Source organism: Malurus melanocephalus, unplaced genomic scaffold, assembly GCF_030028575.1.
Source record: "Malurus melanocephalus ecotype Western Australia unplaced genomic scaffold, MMel_1.1 scaffold_0, whole genome shotgun sequence".
Lineage (NCBI taxonomy): Eukaryota > Metazoa > Chordata > Aves > Passeriformes > Maluridae > Malurus > Malurus melanocephalus.
In genome coordinates, this window is record NW_026623232.1 from 6,549,182 (window position 1) to 6,575,071 (window position 25,890).

The following is a 25,890-nucleotide window of genomic DNA, read 5'->3' on the forward strand; positions in this document are numbered from 1 at the left end:
GAAGATATGCTTTCCTCCCTCGGGCCCTTTCCTTTCCATTCAGGAAAGTCAGGCATCACAGCTGGGCATTTCCAGAGCCCAGCAGGAGCTGTTTCATCTCTGCAATGCCCTGATATCACCTGCTCTTYTTCTCCAGGACAACTTCCCTGCTTCTATTTCTTGCAGTCAGCTGAAGTTTTACTGTGTCAGTCTGAATTGGGAGTTACTCTGTGCCAATATACAGAGTGGTGATTCTTGAGTGGGGAATGTTAAATTGGAATGATGGTTCCTGAGTGATGGCAATTGAGAAACAGCAAGGCTGTTAGTTGGAGCTGCACTWTCCTCAGTCAGAGCTAGTGCTAGTGCAGGACTGTGCTTGAAGACRAAGAGGTGACTGCAATCTGATGCATGTGAGGGACTCCCAAGAGCAGTACCAGCTCCYGCCTCCCTGACTGGCAGGGTTATATCCTCTGTCCTTTCCTTCATTTCCACTCCTCCCAAAGTGGACTGAATCTGTACCAGAAATGAGTGTGATGTTTGATTCTTTTTAAACCTGTGGTTTGATTTTAGGGTAGAAAGTGTTTGGTAATGTGGTTGAGTACTGAGCAAAATGCATGCAGAAGCAGCTTCACTCATGCATATTCCCTGATGTATCTCCATCTGAATGCATGCAGCTTCCCACACTACCCCTGCACTGAGCTCTCTGTTCACTTATGCTGCCATCCTGTGCCASGCCTGAATAAACTTTCTGCCTGCTCCAGCTCTGCCCTTACCTTTCCCCACTGATGGCTCAAGCCTGGCTGCCACCTCCTGCTGGCAGTTTGGATACTGGCTTACCCCACCTGGCCTCACATTGCTTGTAAGGAAAGATTTGCCACAATCTTAATTTTATGAGARCTGAGAGCAGATGCTGGGAGGACACATTGCCAAACCCAGGCAGGACAGCTCTCCCAGGCTGCAGCTTTGCACACGTGTCAATGGCAGCCAAACCAGTAGGTTGCCCCTTCTTAGTGCCTCTCTGGAGTAGGATTCCTAGCTCTGGCACAGCTTGGTCTCTTCTCAGAAGACAAGCTCCAGACTGTACTTTAGTTTWATTCCTGTAAATCTCATTTCAGAGACAGTCAGATGTCAGGTTCCACAACATCCTGAAATCCAGTGAGCTCACTGCCCAAGGAGCCCTTTATTTACAGGCAGCCTGGAAACACACTGTATATCTCCTATTAGTATGGAGAGAGTGAAGTGACTAATGCAGACATGTGAAGTTTATTTGAAGGATACCAAATTTAAATACCTAACAATACAGAAGCCAAACTTTGTTCTTTTGCAAAATCTTTGAAATRGTGGGATGTATATGTAGCTAATAAAGGAAAGTTCCTTTAAATAGTAGTCACTGCTCATAATTGTTGGATGTATGTGTAGTAAATTAAATAAGAAGCAATGTACTGGTAGGTCCATTTCCCCACAGGACCCCCATCCCTGTGACAGATGCCCCTCCTTCCACCTGCACTGCTCARCAAATTTCATCTCAAGAGGGGAAATGAATTCTTAATAGCAACATGCCTAGTAATTAACCGCACTGTAATTCTGATGTGCAGTGCTGTCACCCACCATCAGGTGGGAGTGGAAAAGGCACTGCATTTTGTTGATGGCTGAACATTTGTTTTCCTCATCATTTTGACACCAGAGGTAATTGCCATTTCTGAAATACTCTCTTGCTACCATTACAAAGCAATTGTTAGGGACAAACTAATTGTGAAGAATCTCGTTATGACAGATTAATAGKCCAACAGAGGAGATTTCTTTTTTTCTTCCAGGCAACTGAATAGTAAAATCTAACAGCTCCCATATAACTGCGAGAAACACATGCTTCTCTGTAAGCCAACACATTTTTTGTTAGAGATGGGGAATTTGAAAAACTAGGACTAGAGTATAGAATGGATTTCCAAGCTTGCTTTTATTGAGCTTTTGGTTTCCCAACATCATGTGCCAAAATGAGCTAAAGTCTGGGCATTGCCATATGGGGAGGAGGTTCTCATGGTTGGTATTGGACCAGTGTCTTTTATCTGKGTCATGGTTGAGCAGCATCATGAAGGCTTGAAGTGGAGAATGGTGGATTTGTGAATTTTGTGGATGCAAGATACAAAATCATTATCTGGATTGCTTTATTGCTACTAAGGGTTCTCTCTGTCAGGAAGGCCAGACTAATGGGCTGCTGAGTTCCAAGTGGCCACTAGGCTTGTGTCCCCCTGGAAGTTGCAGACTGCCTGCTCCAGATTATTCTTGTGGGTGSTCTCTGGGGGCTGTTGTGACGTGGCCCAAACATGGCTGCTTTCCTGTAGTAGAGGGGATTGAGGCTGAGCCTTGGCTATCAATGCTCAGAGGAAGATTTTGAAATACCTGTATTTCTCACTGCTCTGTTTAAAAGCTCACACAAAAAGTGTTTGTGTAGTCTGGACACAATCCATGTAGAGTTGGTAACTGTGCTTTCAAAGAGGCAGTTAGTTATGTATCTCATGGCTGACTGGCTGCTCTGGGGTGCTAGTGAATACCAGGTGCTGATGAGCAAACCATTAAGAGTGAGCCAATTTTAGACTTCAAAACAGGCATAAAGTAGATTTAACAAAGTTCCTGGATGAGGTCTCTTCATGTTCTCAGCCTTGCCTTGATGTCTCCCTTAAATTTTCAGGCAACTTCAGGCAACTACAGATCAAACTATCTCTATAGTTGGGCGTGAGTTCCCTCTTACCCTCTCCAGTCAAATATTTGTCCCAGCATCACTCTGTCCAAAGGAGCAAATCTTYAGAGGTAGTCAATGCACAGCCCCTGTTTATGCCTCATGGATGCTCATGGATGCTCATTCATCTCTAAGAAGAAAGGGAAGACTCAACAACTAGCAATGGAAAGGACAAAATGTTGAATGTGTAGTCATATGTAAAGATGATCTCAGATGCATTCCCTGCACAACCTTGGTGAGCCACAGCCAAATGCAGGGGAGGCATGTACGATATTTTTCATTGTGATACCAGCTACAGTAAAGGTGATTACCTCTAGTACTGTTGGAGGTAATTATTTCTGCTTATTGTGGGAGCAAAAATAATCTAGTCTGGATAACACGTGGCCTCACCTAGGCTGCCCTTTTGTTCATCTCAGTTTGGTRCCATGTCAGGTATTCATATTTTACTTGATTAAACTGCTATCTCATGCTATTTTAAACAGGCTAGTATAGCCTGTTTAACTCTCATAGCTAGTATAGGTTCTCTCTCTTCCTTGCTGTGTTCCTAGCAGCCATAAGGAAATCAGTAGACCAAATGCTACCTTCACTGGCACCCACATAAGCCAGTTTTTTCCGAATTCTTCTTCCATTGACATCTGTCATGAACCTATTATTTCAGTGAGAAAGCACAGAAGTGGCTGCAAGGAAGGACTGGACCTTCTAATTGCAGTTTAACAAGTCTACTGATTTTGTATGAATCAGAAGAGACACCAGCTCAGTCTCCCATACTGGTGACATTGATGGGATACAAATAGTCACCAGCTGCCTTTCTTGGTGTGGAGYTCTGTAGTGTCAACTAGATGAAAAAGCTGGAGTTAGTTATATGTATTTTTTTTTCACTGAAGTCAGCAACTCCGATGGATACCCAGAAGGGAACAGACCTGCTGAGTAACAAAGGGACATTCCTTGKTTTTTKTTTTTTTTTTKTTTTTTTTTTTTAAATTTTAACACAGACACTTTAAAATGTAGAACTGCACTTTGCCATTGGTGATGACTTATTGTCACTGCAGCAACTCTTTCTGTTGGATGTGCTGCTATGACAGTCACTGCAGTTTTTTGGAATTGACAGTGTAATCCCATGGTTGTTATCTTTCCTGACTTCCTCGTCAATCCAACTTAATCACTTTTAGGTATTTCATGTGTTACTGTCTCTTTCCTCTTCAGAATCCTGCTCCTGTGGGAAGAGGTCTGTACTTTAAAGGTCAGAGCTTCTCAGATTAAAGAAGGGGGAACGAATCTGCCACTGTCAAATTTGGTGAGGGGCTGTGCTCTCTTTAGCGACACTGCAATAGAAACCTTTCTTTCTGGGGTCTGTCACCAAGCTGAATGCTGGCTAGTGTGTGTCTGCATGGCTGTAAGAGAGGGAGCTGGCTTTGCACTGCTCCCCTGGCTGTTGGAGTGACCTGCCAGGAGAGAACTTACATATGTACAAGGGGGAGAAGCTGCTGTAGCACGATTTAATCACCTGACATTGACTCAGATAGGTCCTGACTGGAGGTCAGATGTGACGTGCAGCTGGTAGGGTGGGATTCGACTGTTGGGAAGAGAAAAATGCCAGCCCGGATTCTTCAGCGTTGACAAAGTGGATGTGACGATTTCTCCCCTCCAGCTGCAACGGCTGCCTCTGTGCTTCCTACTTTTCTGCACATCCACAGTAGGAGAGCAGACTGTGATGCTACCCTGTCTGGACCCTCAGCTGCTGAGCTAGATGAGACTTAGCTGAGCTTTCTCAATGGTGCTTGGGCCATCCATCCTCATAAAACTCACCCTTCAGCATGCCTTTCAGTCTGTCTTCTGCATGTTGGGGCTTCCTGTGGAGTCCATAACTTTTCCAGCTCAATTTTATTGCAGAATGGAGTATGGGGACTAAGGGGAGGGGCTGTCAGATCTCCGTCTTCATTGGTGCTGCYATGATTCTTCACTTAAGTTTGAAAGTGTAGCCAAATCCATATGAGCTTTAGTGACAGCTAATTACCATTGTGRCATTGTTTAAGCTCTTCCCCCCATCCTTTCCATGGTCCATGACCAGCCCTCATTTCCCATACTACTGCCTTTCCACGGTCTTCTTACATGGAAGTAACTATGTGGGGAGTATTCTCCCTTCTGATCATTTTTATTGCACATCATCTCTTGCTTTGCGTCAATGGTATGCARTTCTGCAGGGTGTGTCAGCAGCTCCTGTTTAGGGAACACTCCTGAGTGTAATACACATCTCAGTGGATACTGTAGCTTACAGCAATTGAAAATATTAAATGAAACAGGGCTTAGTAGGACTGATGAGAGGGTTTGAGAACCCCCCACCACTACTAAACCCTGCTAAATAAGATGGTGTCTTTACAGTACTCAGCTTGTTTTCACTGGCATCCCATGTAGTCTGATCCAAGCTGAACTGAATTAATTTTGTTAGCCAGATTTTGAGATGCTGTGTCAAATTTATTACTATTTCACCTGCCTTCATAACTAGAGCTGCAGGCTCTGTAATCAGGGGATCAAGACATGTGCCTAATTTCATTGTGGCTTCTGTAAATGTCTCTGTGCCTTCTGCAGATGTGCTGTTGAATCACTTTCTATCCTCCTTGGGTTCTCTTCAATGAAGCACAGGACAGATCTATTTGTATACTAACTGTCTGGACAACAAGGCACTGAATACACRTTTATGAACCTGCTGCCTTTGCAAATACTATACATCTGTGTATATAGGTCTGATCTTTCTTGTCTTGGGGAAATCTGATCTGTTCTTATCCTCCTATGTAAGTAACCATTTATGATAATGTACATGACCCACAAGAGAGCCTGTGTGAAGGACCTCTTGAATAGTCACAGGATAAAACAGCCTCAAGAGTAGAACCTTGTTCACTGGAGGTAAAGTCTATGGGTGTAGGGAACYCAACTCTGAATCCTTTATTCAGCAGTTTATCTGGAGCTCTTACTGGGACAGAATGTACAGGTACTRCTGTAGGCACAGAAGCTCTACAGCCCAGTTATTTTAGCATGTTATTTTCTCTTTGTCTCTGACCAGCCCTTCCCTGTGCTCCTTGTTTTCCTGGCTCAGGAGACTTACACAGAACAGTGCATTATATCACAAAGGTGTCTAGAGGGGAAACAGCTGCTCTCTTCTGATTTTTATCCTGAACTGCCCCACAGATAACTAATTGCAGCTCAGTTGGTTCTATTAGCTATTTACCTAAAATTGAGCTGGCTAATGAAAATGTTTCTAATTAATACGAGGCAGATTAAAACTCATTACAGCAAGGTCGTCAGTAATGAGAGATAATCAGAGCACAAATGACCGAGYTTGGAGTAAAATGAAGATGGAACACATGGAGGCTATCAGTGCTGGTTGTGAATACAACAGCCAGCAAGGGCAGGGTTCAGCAAGGTGACTGCTGGTGCTCTGCCCTGCCGTTGAGAAACACTGCCTCCTCTCCAGAGCAGCTTGGGTGTGGCTGGCCAAAGAGGTGGACCTCAGCCTAGTGTAAAAATGTTTCCTRAACCAAGTGGCATCTGACACTAGTGGTTTGTTGTTAGGCCAGCCTTTAGTCACTTACACAAACCAAGTTGTGAATCAGGGCTTTAGCAGGAAGATTTGGGAGTATGTGTGGCACAGCTGGTATGTCARCATCTGTGTCTGCTTTTGTGTGAAATTGTCCTGATGACTTGGAGGGTGTGAGCTTGTGTATTGGTTCAGCGTAAAATGTGTTTACCTAGGTTTGGAAAAATCTGCTATCATGTCCAGGGAAGTTTTGCACGAATCACGAAATACACTTGCTTTAATTTCAGCTATGTGTAGCTCTGCTGATATAAGGCCACAGCACCAGCACCAGATTTCAGCTGTCTGATGCAGTACAGAGTTTACTGGCCATCCTGCTAGTTGTGTGTCTCCTTGTTTCATTGTTTGAAACTGGGAAGCTAAGAAGTTGTCTTAGACTTAGTCCAGGGGATCATCTCCATTCTTAATCCTTTCCAAGCTATAAAGCTCTTTTTCTCACTGCCTTTCTGTCCCACTGGCAACCAACTGCTGTTCCAGAATTTCTGAAGGATCTTACTAAGTTATACATAACTTAAATAACAAATTACTAAGTAATGAGGTACATTGCACCAGGACTTGTTCCAATTCCAAAGGCATGGATCTATCCATCATTGGCAGAATGRTCAGTTTGTATTCGTATAAGAAAGCATTTGAGTGGGATATATTCCTAGTGTGCCTAGGAATGAGCTTTTGTAAAAGGTAAGTAGGAAAGATAATACAAAAAGCAGGCAATAACAATTCCATTTAGAGCTGTGTGTCTTCCTGCAGCATCCTTGCTGCCAGTCAGTTTGATTACCAGGCTGCTAGTGTTAGTGACTGCTGCAAGGCTGTAGTAGTTTATACTTGCTGTATGCTTATTCAGATTTGTTGAAAGAGGAGATAACGGCCCCTTAGACAGAACTACACTGTCACTGAAATGGGCTCTACGTTTTGTATTGCTGTTTTTAAAGCACTCAAGTATGCTATTTACATCACCAGTATATGTATCCTCCCCAAACACCTTTACAGATCTTGTGGCATGGCCATTGATTTCAGTTTCTCACTGTGTTAAATTGAGGTGGACATCTTTTCATTCCTCTCTGTTTGTGCTCTTCTCAGCTATCTAAATCTGTTCAATTTTACTAATTGTATGCTTATGGCCTTGTCATTATCAAGAGTGGAAGAGAAAAGGACTATGACCAGATTCCTTTCCTAGCTTCTCTGTTGTCTTTTCTCCCTACCTGACTTACTGTGTTTTGGGGATACCCACCACAGAGGTGATGACGTCCTCTTTTCCCTCTGTAGGGAGTCCAAAGAACAGCCTGGCTCTTCCAGTCCAGTCTCCTACTGCAGGCATTCCTGGAAGAACATTCTCATCCAGGATGGCTGACAGCATATATGCTTGGGATGTTCCCACCCTCTGTGTGTCACGAGTTTCTTCCCAGCATCCCAAAGGCTTACTGTGAAAGACCATAAGCAGCAGTTCTGTTGTTCTGTCGAAAGAAAACAAGAACCCATCACCAATGTCACAAGTCCTTCAAACGGCAGGTAATTTAGTGAATATGGAAACAGGTTGACCTCAACAGAAGATTTAACCAGAATTTGGGAGCTGGATACACCAAATAGGTTCTTTGAAGATTTTAATGATGTACCCTGTTTGTATTCTATCTCTCATTGTGACCAGACAATAGCGTAATTTTTATCTTGATGCCTTGAGCAGTAGTGTTTAAAGCCCTTTAGACATTTTATTACCTGTAATGTTCTTATGAGTCTGTAAAATGGGGAATAGCGATCCTGAGTTTTGTAAAGAGCTTTGTAAAAGCACTTTTAGAGATGAAAAGCTCCATATAAAATCAGGTATGGTTGTTTTTTCATAAATATCTAAAGCCTTTCTGAATTCCATTAAGCTCTTGGCTTCTCTGTCCTCTGACAGTGAGTGCCACTGGTTAATGCTGTGTTGTGCAAAATCRGTTGTAAAAAATAACCAACTTAAAAATGGTCGTTGTTTTGTGGAATGCCCTATTATTTGTGGTTTTATGAGAGTTAGACATAGGAATGGGAGCTWTTTTTTCATTATTGCATACAACTCTTCTCTCTTATGCATCAACTCTCTAAATAGTGTCTTATCATTTCAAATCTCTTTTTTAATAGACTCTTTTATAAGACATGGCCATATTTCCCTTGTCTTTCCATRTTTTTTATTTCTATACCTTCTTTTTTGTGATGGGATGTCAAGAATYCAGGGAGGGGTTGTGCATTCAATTTATGCAATAGTGTTTTGATAATTTTAACATAGTCACCTTTTTTATCACCGTCAAGTCAAACTTCTTTTTTGAGTTTTCCTGACTCATGCTGTGCATTGAGCAGGCTGAACAATCCACAGCAATGTGATGCAAGTGTTGGATGGTTCCAGTTAATTTAGAGCCCAGCAGTGTGTGTGGGGAGGACAAACTGCACCTCCCAATATGTATAACCAGCTATGTGGAGGGTGACATCTCCTGGTGTATTACTTTTTCACCTGTCTTTGGTAGGGMCTTGGCAGGGCTTATTTTTCCACACTGGTAAATAATATCTGTTACATCTCATCGAATTTTTGTCACTGCACTATTCTCTCCTTTGCCAGACTACTTGCAGGAAAATTAAACCTCGGTGTAAGAACAGATGTWATGGTTCATTCTGCTGTTTGTTTTTGACAGTAATGCAGGTCAATCCATTTATGGTAGAGAGCTCCTTCTGCCTTCTGTGCACTACCTGGACCTCTTCCCCYTTTCATCGTTTCTTAGTTTTCCACTGCTAGTTCATCCTCCCTGGGAGTAACAAGGAACTCAGGTCCTAAGATAGACAAGGCTTCTGTAGGATCATGTGGTATACAAATGCTGAGAACAAGGYTGAAATGAAACTGGTGAAAACACCACTAAATGTTGCAGCCGTGTCCTCATTGGAGAGCCTCCCGTTGCTTCTGTCTGTAGTGCTGGGTTTCTGAGCTGGGGATGGGATAAAATGAGCAAGTGACATTCTTGTATCTCCAAAAATTACTGACTTTTCTTTTCACTCTTTGTGAGGATATTTACTGAAAGCCACTTGCAAGTCCCAATAAATACCTCTTTTCTATTATCTCTTTTCTATTGGTCACTGTGTTAACATGCTCACAGTATTTTAGTGGTCTGGTGAAGAATGGGTTTTTTCCCCTCCAAATCCCTGTTGGCTTTTTTACTGTCACATCACATTTAGCTAGATGATTTTTAGTACTCTCTGTAATTATTGTCTCAACTAATTTAGTTGATACAGAATTAAAGCTTGCAGGACTATAATTTCTCAGATTAGTCTGGATTTTTCTTAAAAATAGGGTAACATTTATTCCCTTTCAGTCCTCTGGAAGTTAACAGTTTTAATATGCTATTTCCTTTTATTATGGTTATTAGCATYTTAGCTACTTTTTGAATTAATCTCTGATTTTTGTATGATTGAAGTTTTCCAGGTGTTTTCTGGAKGCACCTCTCTTGAAATTCTGTCTTGGAGAGTGTATGGCCTTTGTAAGCAGTGATGGGCAGACTGTTCTCACTGCAGTCCTAATCCTCATTTCACATTTTGCTGTCTGAGAGTATGTCCTGCAGAGTATGCCCTCAGGTTTCTGAGGGATTTCATGTGAGGAGCTGCTTCCGCCATTTACTTTGCTGTCTTTAGTGGTCTTTCTGAGCACTTTTACCATGAAGTTTGTCAGCAGATATCAAATACTGATGTTCTCTCGAGGTATATTTTAACTTGAGTATTTATTTTCTTCTAAATGAATTCCTTTATTTTTAAAACCAGATTAGCATCTGCCAGTTTATGATATCTGTACATCTGATGTTCTGACAGGCAGTTCTTTKCCAATATCTGTGTGAGTAAAGGCTCCTTTTTTTTTAAAAAAAAAGCACCCAAATTACTTGAGAAGCTAGGTCTGCTTGTACTTAAAGCATAGATTAAAAAATATCCCTTTGCAGCCCTGCTTGCTCAGCATGTGCTTCATCCCAGAGGTGGCTCCTTTCCATACCTCAGATTTGTTACTTTCATAGTTTTAATAATCAGTATCAATCCCAGTCTAACCAGGGTTTAGGTAAACCAGAGGAGTCTAATAGCCATGTGGGCCAMTGTAGAATTTGTCTTGCTGAAATTTGAAGAAGGGGTTTGAGATTGAAAGAGATGCCCATGTGGGCTGAGGAAAGAGCCATGCATACAGTCAGACAGCATTTGTGATCTGAAGGGCTTTCTGATGGAAGCTTGCTCTTGATATTCTTTGGTAYTTGAAATGCTTCCTTGCTTTGTAGTGTGCTCACTGGGGTGTGATGCATACATCTGTAAAACTAGCTGTTGTTCCCAGCTCTTTCCTCAGATGAAAAGTCTTCMAAATGTGCAACAAAGAGCAATATCTTGAAGAAAAGTTCTGAGCCATCTGGGGATTTCCATTTGCCTTGGATTTTCTTCAAGGTAGAACAGAARTGTGGTCCATCACTGGATGCCATAGAAGGAATACGATGCTCTTACTTTGTCTATGATTAGGGGTATGTAGTCTGTCAGAGAAACAAGTGCTGCATCTGGACTGTGACCTGTCTTGGGGAGATMCAAGAAAATAATAGAGAGCATTAGGAAATTTTTCTGCTAAAAAGACTTTATCTGGTTGATAAGAAAAGAGACATGGAAGCTGCATTCACCATCCTTCATGCTCACTGTACTTTTGCCTCTAATGCAGACTGGCGTTTTGTAAGATGCAGGGTTACAGATTTACTTCTGAGACAAGTTGCTTGGTCATCTTGTCTCTCTAGCAGATGCAGGAGCTGGAATTCCCTGGTCCAACCTGCCGGCCAGGGCAGCTATCTCTTAGGCATTTTAGCCAAGCCATTTGTGAGAGCATTGTGGAGGATGCTGGGCATGGGGGTTTTGYTCTGTTTTGTTCCTGGAGCCCTCTGTAAGGATCCTCTTGTCTCTCTTGGCCAGGACTGCTGCATCCATGCGGCCAACTAGCTTCTCAACAGTGTATATAAATTTGGAAGGGCCAAAATTTCCTCTCACCTTGTGCTAGAGGAAAGGGGCTATTTCCACCTCCTCTCAACAGTAACTGATGTGAAGATACACCCTGTATGCAGGTGTGCCTATAACCGGTTGCATTTTTAGCTACATGAGTTTTGCATCCAGTTTTTTAAATCTCTCTTGGCAATCCACGTGTTGTGGGTAATGCACTGGAGCCAGCAGCTCTACCCTGAGCTGGCTGCCTGGCCTGACAGCTAGCACTGCATACAGCCCTGGGTTGCTGCTGCTCTGCCCTCATGCTGCAGTCTGGTGTCATTTGATGGGCTCCTGCTGGGCACAGGAGCTCGCAGGGCCCTGTGCTGGCCTGAGCTCAGTGCTGGGAGCTCAGTGCTGGGTTTTTAGGAACTTATCTGTAAAGAGCCTTATTTCTGTTTCCGTTGGTGCCTTTGGCGCTATGGCTGCCCAACACCTTGAGAGGAGGTGGCTTGCCACCACTCTCCTGCTGCCAGGGGTTTTTCTCCACAGCTGGAGGCAGTGGGGAGAGGCTGACTGGTGGAGCTGCATAAAAGCTGTTTCCCTGTGATGGGCTGCACTCCCAGTGCTGTGACAAAAAAAACCCTGCTGCTCTGGCTCCCCCTCTCCCACTGCCTTTCTCTTTCATCCCATTACTCCTTGTTTTTCTTGCTCTCTCACCTTCTGTCACAGCTTTCTTTCCTTGTTCCCTTTTGGCTTGCTTTTGCCCTTGCTGCACACAAGGAAGGAGAGCAGGGAAAGAGCCAGGGCAGAGGCTTGTTACAGCAGGAGCTYCAAAGCTGTTGTGTAAACTGCAGGAGAATAATACACGATACTTGAGATGTGCTYATGGGCGTTATTTGCTGCCTATATATGTGTGAGTGTTTTTGAGCTGGCAATATATGCTGGGGGAAGCTCGCTCACCTAGCACGAGTTACACTTGCCCRTATGTGGCCATCTAGGAAGATGTGTGTGTGTGTGCATGTGTGTGTGTGCACGTGTTTGTTTGAGCATGTGTGCATCAAAACTGTCAAGTCACACACACTGAGGGTGAGACTTCACATTAGGCTTTCTCCTCACACTCCCCTAGGCCTGTGTTTCATACACATGCAGCTCAGCATTCAGTCTGCCCCTGACACGCTCCCAAATGTGAGACACTCAGCCTGTCCCATGATGTGACATCGCACTGCTTTGCACAGAGAGCAGAGATAGCCACTGAATGGCATGGGTGTATGTGGTGTTCACTAATGTTTGTCGTATTGTTCCTTCTTGTTGTGTACTTCAAGGCTTTTGGTGGAGTCCATTGCCACAGGATCTTGTGCAGATGAGGGCTGCAGACACAGGATTTGACTTTCAATGGCTTCTGACACAGAAGTCAGAGGAATTAGGAGCCTTCATGCAGATAGGTGTCAGGCATTAATAAGAGATGGGTGCGCAGTTATTTTTTGTTATTGATTTGCTTAGATTTTATTAATGTATCAGGGTAAACTTATTTGAAGTTAATTAAATATTATTCAATATAGCTATGTCCTTGGCTGGAGGCTTTTCTTGTGAGAGTAATAAAGGCAGAATAAACCATTGTCACTGAAGGATGTAGTGGCTGTTCTGTTCTTGAGGAGCGAAATGAACCTTAAGAGCTGAAATACAGACCAGGCAAGTTGCTGGTGATGGGTTTTGTCATTTGGTAGTTGTGCTTGGGCCATCATGAGCACACCTGGCAAGTCTTCTAGTACTTAGTTGCTCAAACCACCGTCACTGCAGACTTTGTTGGCAATGTAAGCAATTAGATCAAGACCTGACTGGACTGGAGTGATGTAATTTTCCCCTTGTGCGTGTCAGAGGGAGGTGAGAAGATGAAGGACTACCCACATACTGTCCTCTTCACTGCCAAATAGATTTATAACAGACTCTTCTTCTAACGTCCTGGAAGTTTCTGGGATGGTATCTCTGGTTTTCTTCTCATTTTAATTCACTGCACTCATGCTGYGAGTCTAATATCATTGTTGTGGTCCTGATTTTTGTCTATGACAAGTGTTCCCAAACTGTACATTGTAGTGGTGAAACACACTGACAAACCAATGCTGCCCTGTTGTTCACCTTTTATTCTGTGAAAGGTTGAGCCAAAAACTGATGTGCTGTTACTGATCATGGTGCCTGTACAAACTTGTGTTGATGCCCTTTATATTCTGGAGCATCTTGTCCTGGTCTGGTTCAAACCCTTCAAATCCAGCTAGARTCTTAATACTTAACTGACACATTTGATGATGGTGCCCAGAGTCAAGAAAAGAAATCCTTGGTCTGCTTAAATACTGGACAAAATACTGGACAAAAAATATGCTTATTTGGATATGTGCATGTAACAGACAGCAGAAGGGCTTGGCTGATGCTCTGGTCTCTTTGCAGGTGCACCTGCGCTCTGCTGAGCGCCTCCGGGAGTTGTGCTGCTCCAACCGAGGCACGTTCATCAAGGTGGGACAGCACCTGGGAGCACTGGACTACCTGCTGCCTGAGGAATACACCCGCACCCTCAAGGTGCTACACAGCCAGGCCCCACAGAGCACCAGGCAGGAGATTGAACAAGTTATTCGTGAGGATCTGGGCAAAGAGGTAGGGGCAGCCGTAGCCTGTGTTGGCTTCTCAGGCCTCAGCAAGCCCTRGTCAGCTAGAGGAAGGAGAACAGCAGCTAGAGGAAGGGAAACTGCTGTTTCTSAGTTACAAGAGATACCAAGGGGAGATACCTCTCCCTTGCCTCTGGGAGAATGCYATGTGAGTTTTCCCTTTCCATCAATAGGCATTATTGGCAAGCTTTGGTAAGGAGAAGATAGCAGAGGCGTAAGGGTATGAAAGGTGCCAGATGGAAATAGCAGGACTCGGCAGAGCTGTGTACTCTGTATGCCAAGACTAACAGGCTTCTTTCTGGAGATCAGGATGGAGGGCTGTCTGCCACACTGAGGGGTGGGAGCTGGAGATATTGATGTTCAGGACAAAGATATATTGGCAGAGCTCTGTGAGGGATGACTGCTCTCCCCTGGCTGCACTAGACCAATTCCAGCTAGCACTGACAGCCCTTTACTTTCTCAAGCCCCTAATTAACCCCCAAAGAAAATAATAGCATAAATCACTTCTGGTACTGCAGTCAGGTAACGCAGTAGCCCAGGAGTTGGTGCCATCATTAACCCTCAGCGGCCCACAGCACTGAGATCAGTAGGTAGGTGATTGTGTTCATTAGATCTCAGGGAAGTAACACAGTAAATTAAAGAGGGTGTTCTGCTACTTTGCGTCTTGCTCTTTACAAGGTGTCCCCTCACACTCCAGCCCAGTTGAGGAGAGGGATTTCAAGGATTACAAATGATATGGGAAGAGGGAGTCAGGAGGCATCAGTGTGCAAAGGTGATACTAGAMAAAGTGTGTGTGAGGGGAAGGAAAACAGAAGGTTGAAGAAGGGAAGCAGTGTGTACATCTATTCTTTCTTATATATTGAGGTTTTGGGGGCTGTTTTGGTTGTTCTGGCTCGTCTGACTATGTGGTAAGGAGGTATGGGGGAAGCAAGAGGTAAGTGAAGTATCTGAACCTAGAGGGTGTATTACGGGCAGATTTGCATGGGGTGAGTCTACCAGTGTGTAGTTAGAGGGTCTACATATTGTCTAGCCAGGAGTGACCATTAATATTTCCTTATAGTTTAATGGCAGGGTTTCTGTCAGCCCCAACCTGCAATGTGCTCCCTCTATCAGTACTGCATCCTTGTAGCATGGCTGTTACCAGCTGTGTTTCATAGCTCAGTGGATAGATGGAGCAGGGCAGGCTGGCTGCTTCCTTCAGGCCACTGCCTCCATGGGTTCTCCATCTGGAATCTCCCTTCCACAGGAGCTGCAGAAAGCCACCCCTAGGTTAGCCCACATTAAATTACCCGCTGCCACAGTTTATGTGGCATCTCTTAAAGGCTGAAGTAGGTGCCCAGAGGTGGGACCTTTTCTCTCAAGTGCGTGTTCACCTGCCATTGATAATCCCTGGTTTCTTTGTGCTGCTTGGGAGCTAGACGAGTGCTCCGTGCCTGATTGATTCCCAGTGAAGCAGCTYGAATAGTCTCCACAGCAGCCTTACCTCACAGCATTCACTTCCTTCACATGGGCTGTGGTGGGCAATATTTGATTTTAAAGAGACAGAGGAAAGGAGGGCAGAAAAGGTAGAAATGGGAAAAAAGTGATGGAGAGGAAATGGTAACTAAACGGAACAATGATAAAAGAGATAAATGAAGAGAATAATCTATAAAAATAAATGACTCTGTAAAACTGGGCAGTATTGAAGCTGATGTAAACGCCTGTGTTAATAGTTACAAGATACCAAATCAAGGTATTTAAAACCAGAAAGGGTTTGGTAACCTAATGCACCAAAGCTGTCTTTGCTGGAGCCTAGAGGATTTAATAGGGTTGCCTCAAGAATAAATTTGATTCCAGTGTAGCTGTATCCTCAGTACATTTTAAATATGATATACTTAGCTGAAATATAGGTGGCAGAGAGGGAAGGTGGTTTGTCAGGGCAGAGAGGAGTACAGAGAGGGATCCTGAAATTTTCTCCCCTGGGACCAGCATCACACCTGAGAACTTGCAGATGAATTCAAATAGAAGAGAAAATGRTGGTGAGGGAACCTCTCCAGGGTGCTTAGGCCTAGTCCTGCTGCTCTCGAATTCAGTGGTAAGACTTCCAGTTCTCCCATCAGGCCCAAGAGCAGAGCTCTTCAGATGAATCCTGAGTGTACGCAAGAAGTAATTACATACAGCCTGGATCAGTGCAGAGCAAATGGGAGAAAGAGGAACTGGGAATACAAAGATACCTAGAGAAGAATGTGACAAGCTAACAAATTAGGCAAGAGCTTACAAAAGGGCAGGAAAATAAAAAAAGCCAATTTCAATGTATGGAAACATATTTTCAGTCAATTAGAAATAACCTGACTTCTGATGTGACCTACTCCTGAGAATCTTATCACATGCTTGGATGTTTGACAAATGTTTTGTGGGAAAACTGGCTTAAATGGAAACCATGCCAGTGGGATTGATGTTTAAGCAAAGATAGAGCATTTGTGAGGTGGATTTATGGCAGTTCAATATAGCCATGTTGTCCCCACACAAACTTGCTTGATACCATGCTGATGAGGGATCTCCTATGCTAGGCCAGCATCATATCTGGGGACTGGAAACTGCAGCATGTAGCTCTGCTGCATGAGCTGACTGATGTAAAGACAAATGGCATGTGTGCTGATTTGACACAGAAGGAGAAGCATCATATATGCTTACTAGTGGGTTGTCCTGTCYAACCCTGTTTTAAGTCCAGGGGCAATCTGTGTACCTATCAGGGATCATTGGCATAAAAATAATCAGTAGTGAGCAGATGCTGGCTTTCTTATCTCAGCCACAGGGGTCTGGATAAGCGATGATGAGAGGTGATTCTTTGCTTGAGTGTTATATGTAAGATGTTGAGGTAGGCAGGGTAGGATTTGCAGGGTAACACAAGTAGTACCAAGTGGGAGAGGCTGCACAACGAAATCTTTGCAGTGACTCCTGGAAACAATCACCAGTAAGATCACAGAGCAGGAATCTTCCGGGGAGACTGGAGATACCACAGACTGGGTGTATTCCTTAGGGCAGTTGGGAAAAGCTGTGTTCCTAAGAATGGGTGATAAGATATGAATGAAAGAGTCTCTGCTACCTCTATTTTTATCTTCCTTGGTTGAACAAGGTTCTGAAAGTGAAAGGGTGTCAAGCGTGGAAACTGAAAGCAAACCGAGTATGCTCTTTCTCTGCGGAACTATTAATGACACAGGAGAGACAGCTGGCTCAGCTAAGTGCTCTTACTCAACAAAGTGCATGCAGAGCAGAGCTAGGCATCTTCTGGTGAAATGTGGACACCAGACATTTAGGGAGAGGGACTGATGAGGGGCCCTGGAAAAGAAATCTTTTGGAGTGGATGCACCTTAAAAGCATAAAATCTTTGTGCTTAGAAACTAGAAAAGGTGGAAGAAATTTTGACAGCACCATGATCAGGGACATTTCCTCCCTCTGGCAGATTTTTTATAAAGGACTGTCTTGTGGCTGTAGGATACAGGGGTATTGRAAGTGATGCCACTCTGTTATGATCAAGGGCATTTCACAGCTTCCCTTGTCATAGGAAGAAGTGGTTGCAGGATTTGGCAGCTTTTTCAACTGTAGTCTTCCAAATATCCTTGGTACCTTTCTGTTGCCTGGCTCCACTACTGTCCAGTGCATTCCTTAATACGGGCCTAGGTTCTCTGCTACTGCACAATGATAATGAGTTTAGATACTGTGACATCTCCTTGCTTCACTGTGTACTTCTGTCTATGCCAATACACACTTTTACCGCTTTCTAGTCCAAAATACYTCCTCATATTGCACATCCCAGTGAGCCACAGCATGGCTCTACTCACTCAGCTCCACTGTATTACCTCTCCTGTTTACTTCAGGATGTCACTTTTCACAGCCCATTGCTCATCAGCTTCCAGCCCATCCTTACATATTGGCATTTTTTAATGAACTTACTGACCTTTTCCCTAAGACATCTTATTCTCCGTCTTGATATGTTTGTGTGCTACATACTCTACCCAGGCCTTAACTCATGTTGGAGGTAATTTTCCTTGTTGGGAGATACTCTCTTCCTCCCCATCTGTCACTCTGTCCTATCCCAGTTCCTGCTAATTTTCTGGTGGGTTCCTGTTAGGCAGGTTCTCTAGTCATTGCTCCTGTGTGTGGTTGGAGGTGATGTTGGGGATTAGGGTGAGGATAACGTTAGCACCCCTGCTACAGAGGGCAGTGTGGTCCCAAGCATGGTCTTTCCCAGGTTGAGAGGGTGCTTGTGTGGTGGGGCTGCCTGGGTGCTCTGTGTCCAGGCTGTCATTGATTGGGGGGTGACAGGCTGGTGTAGGGCATGCGACCAGCCATGGGAGTGAGAGTCTCTCTGTGTCCCTTACCTTCACATCTAACAGTTGTTGAAGCTGTTGCAGAGAAGAGTAGAAATGGCTGAAGCTGAGCAATCTCAGATTCTATTAAATGACGGATCCCAAGAAATCCTGACTGCAGGGATCCATATCTGCATACATACTTATGCCATTGCTGGTGAGTTTGCTGTGCTTCAGGAAGGCCAAGGCAAAACAGGCTTCATAGGGATAACATACCACTGATTGAAAGTTTGCTTACAGTGCTTGCTTTGTTCAAACCTGGAAGAAAGGGCTGACCAGAGCCCACAGGTCAAGGCTTGTCTCTGCTGCAGCAAAATCATATAAAGGGCTTAAATAGACAGAAAGATAGTTATTTGGAAGGATGTCATAATAGCTCTGCTTTGTGGAGTTGCAGGTGTTGGGAAGTAGTTTCTAATTGCTTGATTACCCAGCACCTCCAAGGAGACCATCCTTTCCATCCACAGTTAATTGCAGCTTTTACCTGTTGCCCAGGTACTGTTTTGCCATTTGCAAGAAAATTCCTGTAGCCATACAGGAGCTTGTTGATTCAGCAGGGCAAGATACGTCAAGAGTTTGACTGTGATGTATAAACAAAGCACATATGGTAGAGGAACCTCCTGTGCTGTGATTTGTGAAGGAGAATACATTTTCACGGTGATTTTTGGAGGATTCAGTCTTGGATTCCTGCTGTTGTACCTGGTGGAGCACCAGTTCTGTGCAAGTAAGAAAAAGATACTCCTTGTCGGAGCAAAACCGTGGGTAATACTGCCCTTTGTCAAATGTAAGTGGCAGAGACTAGACAATATAGAATTTTTGTCAAGTCTCTAAAGGGGAGAAAGATGCCTAAAGGTTTTTAGCTTTTTATACGTTTTTATATTTGTAGCCTTGTAGATTGCTAATACATGGCARTAGCTCCTAGATTTTTTCCTACCCTTTTAGATATCTTYTAACATATTCCTGAAATACTGTTTAGTCTTAATTCAAGAAGAGAAGAGAAGAGATCTTGGGTTGAGATAAGAGCAATTTGCTGGAAACAGCAATGAGATAAGAAAACAAACAATAACAGCAACAATATTAATAACAAAAGGTATAAGACAAAGAAACAATTTACATGGAAAGCCCCTGACAATAAATAATACCTGACTGTGCTGTCCACTACTTTAAGTTGATTAGAAGTACCCACTTCTCCTTGGAAGAAAGAGTCCCTTTCCCCTGCCCTGGCAATGGCATGAGGTGGTACTAAATAACTTTAGGGTCCTGGCCACACCCCCTCTTGGCTACTGCAAAAAAATCAGCCATGGCTTGGTTGGAACCAGGACACTCCCAAAGATCCCAGAGTGTTTTTTGGGTTGGGTACATGAATACTAGTCTTCTGTTGTCAAAATGTACCCATAAGTACCTGGGAGTATGGTCACAGCAATGATCTGGCGTGATGCCACATGGCCATTTGACAGGGAAGGACAAAAATCATGTGCCCGTGTGTATTGACGTGGGAAAGATAGAGAACAAGACCACAGCAAGGTGCTAATGCCCAGTCCAAGAGACTTCCCTGTCCTCAAACTGTTAGGAGATTATGAGAAACAGAGGGAATAGAAGAGACTCTTACTCCTATTTCTTTATGAATTCTTGGTATAGTATGGCAGCCTTTGCTGTGCCAGTGACACGGAGAAGGATGGACTTCATTCCCTACCTTCTGGAATTGTCAATTAGCATTTTAAGCTCTGGCGAGACATATGCTTATTTCTGATTTGCAGAACGATTCAAGCAATGCTCAGCCTTTTGGGAAAGGAGCTAGGCTTCAATAGGCTGTTGGGTATTACACTGCATATCCTGGAGCATCCAAGTTATTCCCAAGGTAGTATGAGCCACTTTCTGTAGCCAGCTYCATATGGTGCTCTAGAGAAGATTAATTTACTGTGCTAGATCACAAGGTCTTCATGTCATAATGCTGCAGAATTTTGTCTCCAGAAAGCCTCTTCCCAGGCTGGCAGTGTTGTCTAACCMATCCAGGGTGCCAGGACACATGCCTGTTTCCTCCAGTGTTGCACAGTCTTGTAGTTGAGTGCTCTGCCCAAAAGCACTGATGTGTTGCACAGTGCATAGTCCCTCTCGTGATTGCTTGGGGCTGTGGACTGATGCAGAAAGGCTTTGCTGAACACCCAGGTTTCCTGTAGCTTGTGAACCCAGTTCTGTCTTAAAACACCATCTCCAGTAACGCTGTGCTGAGCTGGTCTGTGAAGTCCATCACTGTGCATACATCACTAATGGACTCGGGGCAACCAGATCTAGGTCAGCAAGAGCCTCTTTTGCTTGCTATGGGTGTTGTTGGTCACAGGAAATTTCCTCATTCTGCATGATGTTACCAACCCTCCATTACCCACTAAAGTGGAAGCTGAGCTATCGTGGCCATTACTCTGACAGTGTGAGGGGCTGGAAAGTGGAATGGGAGGATATGGCCCTTCTCCCACTGCTCTGAGCCTCTCTCAGTACAGCCGACAGGGCTTCCAAGCAGACGTCAATAAAAACCACATTTTTATTAAAACTGTAATGAGGAATAAAAAAGCTTCACATTTCTTTCAATAACTTGGGATATAAAAAAGAGATTTTTATCAATTATGAAAAGGATTTTGGCCATAAAAAGGTAATTTAAAGAGTCTGAGATGGATGGYGAATAGCATTAATGTCACCCAGAACAAATGGTCTTGCATTACTCAACTGAAAGGCAGAAGTGGATGCCTGTGCYGGTCCCGCTGCTGCTGCAGCCTCCACTGTGCTTGCCCTGCCCTGTCTCTGGAAAGAGGTCCCAGGCACTGGCAGATCCCAGTGTGGCTGCCTCTACACTGAYCACCTGTGTGGGCAGCAGCTCTCCAGAACTGCTGCTCCAAGGGCAGATGGGGAGAGCAAACAGGGAGCTTTGTGGCCCAGGTGGTGAACCTTGCTTTGTTCCTTGTGYCCCTGCTCACTCTGTATGCAAGCTCCAGTGTTACTGACCCTTAGCRTCATGCCAAGGACAGCCTGGTGTCCTTGCTGCCAGGGGAGATTGGAAGAAGGTACTGCCTGCTTCCATGGGTTTTCTCTCTACTCACAGTTCCTGGGAGAGGATGGCTGGGTCCTGCTCATGGCAGCCTCTTTCTAGGTGCTCCAGACCCCGTTGTCTAAGAAATGGAAGCTTCTGAGTATASATTAGAGGATAATCTCCTTTCTTTCAAGTTAGTAGGATTTACAATATAGGAAGTTGGACAGTGGATTTTCTGAAAGATTGTTTGGAGGCCCTTCTCAAGGAAGAGAAAAATTTCAGATCAGAAAATGCAATGGGGAGTGGCCTGGTAAGGAGTAATTCTGAACTGGATGCTTAGTTACATTTTTCTCCTTCAATTTACAAATTCTTTAGGTGCCTGGGGGTTAGTGTATGACTTACTTTGAATGGACTTTGTTGGCTCAGTGTCTGCGCAGAGGGTAAACTGTGTTCAGTAAATTTTTCTCAAGAGTTTTGATGACACCTGAAGTGGTGCTTTGATTCAAATATGTCTTGGCTGGCAGTGCACATGGCAGCTGTGTTGGACTCTCTTCAGCGTCCACATCCTGCAATRGATGTGCTGCACCCTGCTCAAGTCATTGAAAAGAAACATTTGTCAGCACATGGGTAACCCTTCCAATTCCAAACAATCACTGGAAATYGCAGTCTGTAACTGGGATTAATAGTCCTTATTGCATATGGAGATTTTATTTTTTCAAATGTGTATCTCATTTGCTTAGCCATCTCCAGGCATTTGTGACACAGCAGGATCTGTGTAGGGGCAGAAACACAGAGCTGTTATGTGGAGAGACTGGCTTCGGTTTCAAAGCCCACTGCTGATACACTGAAGTACTCTTGATGCTCTGATCATGACACAAGCTGGGTTTTCTATGCCTGATTTTTCTCTCAGGGAGCAGGGAATTCCATCGTCTGTCTGCCACTGATCTTTTAATATCCTACTTGATTTTGCTTAGTTATTATCTCCCGATTTCTTTCAGAATTTTACGTCTGCACAGTTACTTGGCTGACCCATCAGAAACATGAAAACATGATGCAGTGAGTCAGGCAACTTTTGGCTATATACTCTCTGTAGATGAAACAAATGACATAAGATGAAATAAGGAGTTACAGGGCCTGACCTTGACATGTCTGSATTTTTCTAACACAGGGAATAGACACATACAATTTTTATGAATTTTTAAGATGTACRGTGATCTAATAAGCTTGTTTTATGGCACTTCTGGGATCTGTCTGACAGGCAGCTCTTGATTCTGTGGAAGGATGCTGAGCCATAAAAACCACTTCAACTCTGCCTGTAAGTTTTCTTCTCTGTGATAAAACTGCTAGGAGCATTGGAAATTCTCCTTATGGGAAGCCAGACACTCAACATGCTTTTATGTTTAGGCAAAAATTGGGATCTAAGGGGTCTCAAAGTTCTTTACACCATTACCGAGCAAAGTGTCTTTGTTCCTAGTAGACAGACCAACCTGAGGAAATTTTCTCATGTTATGTTTGTGAACATTAAGCACATTTTGCACTTATTTTCTCTAAGCTTTGCAGTATTTAGTTTTACAGGATGCATGGTTCAGAGCCAAACCTGTGAAGCTGTCTGTGACAACTGAAGAAGTAAAGTCACATGACCTATTGCTTGAGCCAGCAGAGCTCAGCTGAAGCAAACCTACGAGTTTCTCCCTTACAAAGCTCACATAATCACTGCATCTCAAATTGGCAAGTTCTTGGAAGATGCTGTTCAGCACCAGTCCTTCCAAATTTCAGATTATTAGTAGAAAATACACATTAGTTGGCTCATTTCGGATAATGAATGAAACTGAGGTGGTATCAATTGTGCTTGGAGAACAAAGCTCATTTTCTCAAGCACCTTATTGGATGTAGCTGATTGGTTCAGGTCTATTAATTGCTATTCCCATTTATCAAGAAAGGCTAGATGGAGGCTAGAGCAATTAAAATTACCAGGGCTTCTTAAGAGGGGTTATACTAAAGAAGTCTATCCTTGTAACTTCTCCCACCTTGCCCTTTGTGAATTGCKAATGTCTTTACTGTKGTTGCCAAGAAAACCTCTAAGCCAATGCCTTCTCTCCTAGTCCGTCTTTTGTCCTTTGAACCATAACCTTATCTCCTCCTCTTCTATTTTTTTTTTCTTTTTGTTTGAAAGATGTGTGAGTCTGATTCTTAATGGGATATCCTGGCCAAGGCCTTTGCCAGTCCCTTGCAGTCATTAGAACCAGCTCAGGAATTACAGGTTGGTTGCTCCAAGCTAAACATTTGAGATACTGGGAGGTTCTTAGTGAGTAGGCAGGAAGGAAYGGAAAGGTACGGAATGGACTGGTTCTGTATTGTGCTGACAGTCTCCAGTGACTTAGTATCTTGTACCTGATGAGGGAGAAAGTGCAGCCTGACCACTGTGGGATGCTCTCTCCTGGCTTTGCTCTCCACAGGACATGTCTGAAGTGGATCTCAGTACTTGGCCTTTCTTTGGTGAGGTGAATCCTGGGTTATAATGAGGTTTTTTTGAGATGGTTACGATAGACGCAATCCACCAAACTGCTTTTCTTCATCCACAGCCCAAATATTTTGAACTATAGGAAATAGAGTTAGGTACCAGTTAGTAGTTAGAGGCYTCCTGTCCTGCTCCTGTTCCAGAGGCTGACTTCGTTGCTCATTTTTGAGCTGCATCAGCCCTCGGGAAGGAAGAAAGGCAATTGGATTCTGGCTTTAAAATAGTGGGTTGCTAGATTGCTTGGAAATGCATGTCAATTAATCAAAAATACCTCCCTACCTTTATTTCCGAAGCCCATTTTGCTCCAGCAGTACACACTGGGGGTGCCAGAGGAGAGATTACATTCAAGCTGTTTCCCACTGCACCCTGGACTGTCAGCCCTTCCTTCTGCAGTACTTGTCACCCTGCAGTAGCAGCAGCAGTGCTAGGTCTGTAARTGTAGTTGATTTATGTTAACTGTTGAAACGATAATGTTTAATCTGTAAAGTGCTAATCTATTTTTTATGTTGATTATGAATAGGCCAGCTGTGCCTACTTTCCTATTCATAGAGTTTAGTGAACAAGCCCATTTCACAGGCTGGGTTTGGTGGGTAATTTACATGAGAGCAGACACTGCTTTAAGGAAAGTAAATCAGCTGAGTTACACCACTGAAGCCCTACATGAAGATTTGGGAGCAACGGAAAAAACATGGGAGGAAGAAGAGACAGATAATAAATGAACTGTAGAAGGAACAGATAAAGCATACACATGAAAAGTAGGGAAAATATGGTCAGTAGAAGAAAGGAAAATTTGATATTCAGAGGAGAGATTGACAAGAAGGAAACAGGRCAGGATGTGGCTGGCTTAGCATAGGACTTTTCTCTCTGCATYAGTGCAGAGAGCTCAGTGCTCCATGGCTTGTATGAATGGTCATTAGGGTCATTAGGGATGACCTAATGCATGGTGGTGGTGGTGACCATATTGGCAAAGTCAGTTGTGGATTTAATTTGTCGTGCAGTTGTCTCTCTTGAACAACTTTTATTAATCTCTGTACATTTTTTCCTGCAAAGGATATGAACTCCAGGGCCCCATCCAGATGTCTTTGCAAGTTATTCTACCTCAGCTTCTCTTTAGTTCTCAGCTCTGTGTTTTGACTGCTGAATAGCTATGCCTTTTGCACTGACCTGTCTGCCAGGTGTGCAAGTGTTCAATATCCCATCAAGGCACAGTTAGTGCCTTGYGAACTTTACAACTCCAGCAGAACTTTACTACCTTTTAAGCATTTTTCTTCTAAAGCTGTGACCTCACTATATCCCTTTCCTGATACCATTCAGTTCAGGCAGGACTGCCCACATCTGCCAGACTGCTTGTGCTTCCAGTTCCACCTCAGATCCCTACTCCTACTTCCCGGTTCTCTTAATCTCAGGCAGTGTTGTGCTTCAGTAAGACTTCAGACCTGCTTGTATCTATGTAATTATAACCAAAGCCAGAGGAAAAGATAAAACTGAGCAGAATCTGGGAATGGGCTTTGCCCTCTGCATGTTTTCATTGTACTGGGTCTCTGTCCACCCTGGTGACAGGCTGCTGGATTGTGCAGTACTGCTTCTGTCATTCCTGCTCCTTGTCCCAGGTGGTAAAGATCATCGGAGAATGGAATACCTCTCCTATGAACACAGGATGAGAGAGTTGAGGTTGTTCAGCCTGGAGAAGAGGAAGCCCTAGGGAGGCTTCATAGCACCTTCCAGTACCTAAATGGGACCTACAAGAGTGCTGGAGARGGACTTTTTACAAGGGCATGGTAAAGATAGGACAAAGGGGAATGACTTCAAACTGGAAGACAATAGGTTTAATTTAGCTATTAGGAAAAAAATATTTTCTGTGAAGGTGGTGAGGTGCTGGAGCAGATTGCCTAGAGAAATTGTGGCTGCCCTGTGCCTAGAAGTATTTAAAGCCAGGCTGGATGAGGCTTTTAGCAACCTGTTTTAGTGGAAAGTATCCATTAAAGGGAGGTTGGAATTATATGATCTTTAAGATCACTTCCAACCCAAATCATTCTGTGATTCTATGAAATGAAATGCAGTGCTGTCCTGCACGCACACTGCAGGAACCCTCCACTCCTCCTGCACACCC

At 43.8% G+C, this 25,890-nt stretch overlaps 1 protein-coding gene across 3 annotated transcripts in view; it reads left to right on the forward strand.

Moving 5' to 3' along the window:
* The window catches only part of ADCK1 (aarF domain containing kinase 1), a 73,294-nt gene that overhangs the window by 14,453 nt on the left and 32,951 nt on the right, over positions 1-25,890 (forward strand). For all 3 annotated transcript variants that reach the window (XM_057380414.1, XM_057380500.1, XM_057380577.1), the window contains exon 4: positions 13,683-13,886. In XM_057380414.1, coding sequence (XP_057236397.1) covers positions 13,683-13,886 — 204 coding nt within the window. The remainder of the gene's footprint in view (positions 1-13,682; positions 13,887-25,890) is intronic.